Source organism: Dinoponera quadriceps, unplaced genomic scaffold, assembly GCF_001313825.1.
Source record: "Dinoponera quadriceps isolate SergipeBrazil2010 unplaced genomic scaffold, ASM131382v1 scaffold367, whole genome shotgun sequence".
NCBI lineage: Eukaryota > Metazoa > Arthropoda > Insecta > Hymenoptera > Formicidae > Dinoponera > Dinoponera quadriceps.
The window spans coordinates 443,301-450,223 of NW_014554712.1; the positions used below are offsets into that span (position 1 = coordinate 443,301).

Below are 6,923 nucleotides of genomic sequence, written 5' to 3' on the forward strand. Positions count from 1 at the left end.
ATGGTTATATGTCCACTTCTAATAATATTTAAAAAATAATATCATTTAATGTTATTGTAATGTTATATATTTTTTAAAATATTCAACTCTGTATGTATAAAGTCGAAAGAATTTTGTATAAAAATACGTTTTATACTAAAAAAATTGTACATATATATATTTTTTTGTCTATATTATTATTTTTTTTTAATATTCTAAGAACATTTGTATAATATGCCAAGAATATTATGTGAAGTGGATATATAACATCAATAGAATATTCCTACGATATTAAAAAATATTACATCACACACTTAGAATATTACTCGCTTATAGGATTTTTGTCGCCGAGTTTTCGTTTCTCGTCACCGAGTTTTGTCACCTAGTCCCTGTTCCGTTTCAGGAACTGAGTCTTTTCTTTCCGTGCGAAAAACACCATTCTCTGAGCAATTTTTCCCTACATCCCCTCAATTATTAATCTTGAACAATGTTGTTTGGTCCGACCGAATTATTATCAACATAGACTCCCTGGTGCAAATGTACGCAGTTTTTCCCAGACGCCCGTCCACTTGTCAAGTATTAATGCATTCTCATTAGTTGTAACAATACGCTATGTGAGAAATGGACAAGAATCTAATAGAGTTTTATTCAAGGCAAAATTGCCTATTTCACGAGCAGCAGGCTTGCTTATTAATCAATCAAGAATGGTTCTTTTGTCCATTGTTCTGTTTTTTTTGTTCAGTAAATGACCTCAGACCTTGCGCAACTTTTGTGCGCAGCAACTGCGGGAAAAGCGTCTTGCATCTTGATCAAGTAAAAAGTAGTTTTACTCCTCATTTATTAGACAGAAGTTAATAAATTGCTGCCAGTAACCGCTGGAAAAAAATGCATGACATTTCTACCAGGGCTGTTGGCTCCACTTTGACAGAACTTACGTTCGCTGTTGCTTCCCCAGCTCTGTGTGTGTGTGTGTATCCGTATGTGTGCGCGTGTGTGTATGTGTGTGTGTCAAAGCGTAATCTCTCCCTCTTCGTGCGAGCAAATAATGAGCTTTCACCCGAGACCTGCTTCTAAAATATTGAGCTTCCTTTATATCTTGTGTCTCACACAGGGTTCTCTCACCCTCATGTATATGTGCGCTGTCGCGTGTCCCGCTTTTATTCGAACCTTGTGTCTTCAGTATACGCGAGCACATATGTAACACCGTATGTTTCTTTGCATAAGTGATGAGTGGTCGATGACAATCGTTTGCAATCGACTGTAACGTAATGCCCGACGGTTGTGCACCGAGGACGTACGCGAAGTAGAAAATCGACAAATTGATCCTTACCGCGAAAATCTGAAGTATATAAATTTCTCGTAACCACGTCGTTGAAAGAGATTAAATGCGATCGGTCACGTTTGTCGCCTGCTACTGAACAATTGAAAGATCTGAACAATTATAACTAGCTGGTACATTCACAGAGAAATTATTGTCGGTTAATATCCACGCTTAATGTCCGTGATGAAACATTTCTCAAGCTCGGTAAGGTCACTTTTAAACGATCCTTGATGAGATTGCTACTTCTGTGTTTCAAACTCGACAAGGAAAACTCTGTAAGAAGGAAACTCTTGAAATGTAATTACGCTCGAGCATGGAATACTAGTTTTGTAATGAAAAACGCCTTTACTTAGTAAAGGTTGCGTGAAACGTAACGCTGACTTTTTTCTTAACACAATAGTCCTGTTTCTTTTCTCTCTCTTTCTCTCTCTCTCTCTCTTTCTCTCTCTTTCTCTTTCTTTTTCCTCTCTTTTCATAACACAAGTTAATTTATGCTATTACAGAGAAAAGTTTTATCAGCCCCGAGTATAATTTACCCCCCATTTTTTAAATAAAATTATTTAATTTATTTTCTGAAAAGTGTGCAACCGTCGGACCGGATATTCTCGAAGCTGCGCTTCGATAAGGGTTGAGGGTTGGAGAAAGGGGAGTTTGTGCAGAGATGTCTATATATACTCTTAGCTACTTTTGCATTATTACGGAAGAACGTGTACGCAACGATTGTTTTCGTTGCTCTTACTTACGGAGTCTCGAGTCTCACTCTTACTCGCTTCGATGCAAGCAGAACGACGATGCTGATGAAAAATTTTATGTTGCGCATAATTATAGAATAATGTATTTTATATATATATATGTATATCGCTGTACATATAGAGACAAGATGATGTCGTTTTATTCTATTTACTGCTGGAACCGTATCGTAGCGTCGATAACGTTAAATTAATTCAGACCGCGCTGTTCTCTCGGTGTATTTTTTAATTTAACTTTATCGCTACCGCCGCTGTCTGCACGAGTCCCACGAGGCAATATCGCAACATATCAATTATACATATAAATATATATATATATAAGAAAGTAAGAGGGAGGGAGAGAGAGAGAAAGAGAGAAAGAGAGAGAGAGAGAGAGAAACAGCGTGCGGACAGCAAGTCTCTTAACAAGTTAGCTACGTTCGAGCACGCGAATCGCAAGTTCTTGTCTTTAAAAGTGGCATTCGACGCGAACGCGAGATTAGCTGGAATGGCCGCCTTTTTAGCGTTAAATGCGCAGCAAGAATAGAGTACCAGCCTTCGGGCCCGAGGAAATAGATTACGTTTAATTTCTCCCGATGCATTTTCCTCCGAGCGCGTCACGCGATCGACACAGGCGATACACACGATGTCGGCGATGACGACGACGTCGGGACGCTTTACAATGCGCGTTTCGAGATCGACGACGACAGGAGAAGTGATGTGCGGGTACAAAAAGAGAGCGGAGCATCGCGTCGCGTTCCTTCAGGGTATGACGCGCGTTTTACTTAAATGAATGAAAGAGGAGAAAGAAAGAAAAAAAGAGCAAGATATATATATATATATATAACGCTAGCGTATTGATATTTTCATTACGGCAACACGATACATATCAGTACACATACATATCAGTAAATTATATGAAGAAATATATAGTGAAGTATAAAAAAAGAAAAACGGAGCCGGGTTTTCTCTCTCGAGGTATAGCGTTCCCCCCGTCGCGCTTTCGTTTCACTTCGAGGAGAATTAATGACGCATATTATAAATTCCTAGTATATATACACACACAATATATATATATATATATATACATATATATATATATATATAATACACACCCACGCTAAAGTAATTGTTATTTACGACAATCGACGATGTTTGGCGGACGGACGAGTCCAGTGTATTTACCTCGAAAGAATTCCCCCGTCTCTATTTACCTGCTAAGGGTATCTTCTAGTCGAACGATTGAGACATATCATCTTCTAATTGTAAGCGAACTTAGGTATATATATATGTGTATATATATATATATATATATACACATACATACATACATACATACATATAGACGTACTCTATATGCATAGCGAACAGAGATATCACTTTTATCAGATGGTAGATAATATTTTGGTATATAAAGAAAATTAAAAAAAGGTGTAATATTCCCTCCAGATGTCAATTACGGTCCAAAGTAGGGCCTGGACCGAGGGCAAAATCCGAGGGAAACTTGTGTGTGTTAGAGAGCGGGCGCGCCGGGGGTCAAGGCGCCGCGACAACTCCGCCCCGCACGCGCCTTGACCCTCTAGCCCAATTTCAACGTAAGTCATAAGGTCACCAATCTTATTCTCCCCCGAGAGAGCGGCAAAATGGAGTTCCAAAATACCTGATATATATATATACGTATATATGCCACGTTTTCGGCGCGCGTTACCAATCGTCTTGGAGTGACAAGAAATTGCTTTTTCCTCCTCCTCCTCCTTCTCCTGCTACATTTTATTTATCTCACGCTTATCTATTATTTCGCATGTCTCGCGTTCTGCGCTTATTCGCGCCCTTACAGAGAGAATAGCAGCTGTGATTCAAAAGAGATTGGTTTGGTCGAAACCGCGAAGCACGTCTTTAAATTAATGTTTTGTTTTTCTATCAAAAGGGGAATTATTTCGAAACACGTTCAATTGAGAGACACGTTCATTCTAAGCTCCAATCGCTCTTCTTTTTCTCCTCGCAGGTTTCGCCGATAATTGGTATAATTATGACGTGCGGAAATAAAAACAGCGAACGCAACTGAAATAAAAACCGAGCATGGAGTCGTTGGTTCGAGGGAAATCGTCGATCCGTCCACTGTTCTGTTTCGGTGACAAATGGCCTAGTTTTTCCGTGGTATCTCCCGCCGTGTACGTGCCCTTTGGCATTATCGTTCCAACGATAATACACAGAGCTCGGCGGCGAAACTAAATGGCTACTAGGTTGGTAATGTGCAACAAAAGGCTCGTCAAATGTCATTTGTTACCTTTGAAAGAATTAACCTCGAACGATTATTCTGTTTTTTTATCTTTTTTCTCTTTTTTTTTTATACCTCGCACAATACAAAAAGCGACTGCGAGCACGACTGTAAATAATTATTTCTACATTGAACAAAACATCCTTTCCGTGCGCAACATTTCCCCACGCAAATCTCCACCGGCTATAAATAAGTATTCGATTTAGTTTCCGATCCGATGAATTGTGTGTCGTCTCTTATATGTATTGTACGTGTATGTTTACTTTTTTTTCCTTTTGCAACAAGTTCGCTCTCCGCGATTTATCGATCGCGGGACGACGGGAGTCGTTCGGAAAATAGAGAAACAAGGAGAATTAACGCCGCACGAAGGCGTGACTTCTTTCGTAAATTCAACTGTGCGGAAAATGTTGCGGCAGCTCTTGCGAAAATATCTTACCCGGGTCGGCTATTATGCGCGCGCGATCGCACGGTTAATCGATTAATCAACACACGGAAGATGTGATTTATATTCTTTCGAGTGGGTGTGCGTTTACACACACGCATACACACGTGTTGCATGTGCACGTTTCAATCGGTAGTTTCGTTATTCATTTATACTGATGTAATATTGTGTGCGTGTGCAATACACACACATACAAACACACATCGTTCGTGTGATGTCAAGTGGATCAATAAATTAGTGATTATGTAAGAGACGCGCGTAATCCTCAGCCTTGTCACTTCGAGCAAATATACGCGGCGCATGCATATATATCTATATAGACATACATGTGTAAACGGGAAAAGAGAAAAAAAAAGAAAAAGAATTTACCGATGACCACCTTAATTATCGAGATATAACAATGTGATAATCTACTAAAATCACGCACCGTCGTATCTATATATATGTTACTTTTCGACTTCTAATTGTTCTACTGCCAAAGCATTCTTATTATACGGCAAACTGCGACACGTATGTACACTGTAAGTAATCCCCTCTCTCCACCCTTCCTATGACTTCTTCGAGTTTTGTACTTTCATTCGTTGAACTTGGTATTTCCGATGATCGCCGAGCGAAAGAAGAAGAAAAAGAAGAAATTTACCGTTTCCTCAGTTCTGATCGACGAACCTCAAGAAGCTACACGATGTCGGAGATGATTTCAACGTTAAAATGTGACGTGCGAGGGAAGTTAACGTACGTTGCATCATTCGACGAGCGCGAATCACGAGATTCAACAGATCTTCATTCCACTTAACAACGCTCCTTACGAACGTTACTTTTCACCTATATTTCGCCTCTCTATTCGTTCGTACTGTTTTACTGACTATGTAATAGAATTCTTCTAATCTGTATAAGCGTTTCCTTTCCATTCGGCACAAATACTTTCGTGTCTATTTAGAGACAGGAATCGAGCGAGTCTTGCTACTTCGTGCTAGGAGTGATCAGTTAGAATGTTGCGATATATTTACTTCAAACAGCTTGTTTTTGGATCGTTTAAACAATAAAATATTATAAAACACATGAAAAGCCCATTTATTTGTCCAGACAGACGATAAATTGCTACAGTATGTGTGTGTATGATTTTAATGTTACGGGACGCTTATGTATAAAAGAAATTTACAGGTGCCTTGGTGAAACTAATCTCTCCTCATTTACGTGGTCGGTCCTATCAGCTCGTATTTCTCGGTAATTTCACCGAGGCCTTTCAGTTCCTCGACCAAGCTACGGATATCGATCTTGCAGGATATCACCAATCTCCGTTGATCCGAGGGGCCGTAGCTGCGCGATTTGAGACCCATGGAACGCGCGACTCTGAAACAAATTAAAAACATTCGCGTTGAGGACGCGAAACTTCTCGGAAATATCGTATCTTATTTAATCATTATTATAAGAAATAATCTATTAGGAAATTATTTTTTCCCGAAATATAATTCATAGTATATTGCGAATCATATAGCTGTATATGTCTAGAGAGAGGAGGGAGGGGTTTCCAGTTCACGTTAGTATATAGTTTAAGGAAAAATGATACGCACTGATGGATCATTGCTCTTTCATCACTGGTAAAATCCGTAGAGAATATTATATCATTTTCCGTATCGCCCATTAGCAATTTCTTAAAAGCTTCCTTGCATTTGGCTTTCAACTCCCGTAATAGCGCTGGTTTAGAAGTACAAATACTTGATTTCAGACCCAAACCTTTCCGGCTCAGCTGTTGCTTGAGCCTAGAAAAAAGACAATAAGGATACTCAGTCGTTATATCTCTGATAACTTATTTAAGAGCTTATTTAAATGTTGTCCAAAAATTAATTAACAATATCATTGAGCACAAACATCACAGGTTCCGTGATGCCCTGCTGAGATTTTCCAAGACCGCCACCGCTCCAGCCCATTAATTTCAACAACTTCTTTCCGACATTGTCGTCGGGAATATTATCTTGTAACTTGGTCTTCTCTATCGTCGTTACATTTACGTTCTTTACATTTCTTTGTGCACTTAAATTTTCCTTGATCTAAATTCATAAGAGATTTAAAAGGTTCAAATGAATAAGTGTTGTATTTTGTGTATTATTTTCTTATTATACCACCATGTGTGTGTGTGTGTGTGTGTGTGTGTGTGTGTGTGTGTGTGTGTGTGTG

The 6,923-nt window shown here is 39.1% G+C and overlaps 1 protein-coding gene across 1 annotated transcript in view; it reads right to left on the minus strand.

The window, feature by feature from the left end:
• Nucleotides 1-4,367: 4,367 nt before the first annotated feature.
• The window catches only part of LOC106741071 (NF-kappa-B-repressing factor-like), a 4,146-nt gene continuing 1,590 nt past the window's right edge, over nucleotides 4,368-6,923 (minus strand). The window contains exons 4-6 of the mRNA XM_014612678.1: nucleotides 6,618-6,796; nucleotides 6,320-6,508; nucleotides 4,368-6,098 (exon numbers count right to left, since the gene is read on the minus strand). Coding sequence (XP_014468164.1) covers nucleotides 5,939-6,098; nucleotides 6,320-6,508; nucleotides 6,618-6,796 — 528 coding nt within the window. The 3' untranslated portion in view covers nucleotides 4,368-5,938. The remainder of the gene's footprint in view (nucleotides 6,099-6,319; nucleotides 6,509-6,617; nucleotides 6,797-6,923) is intronic.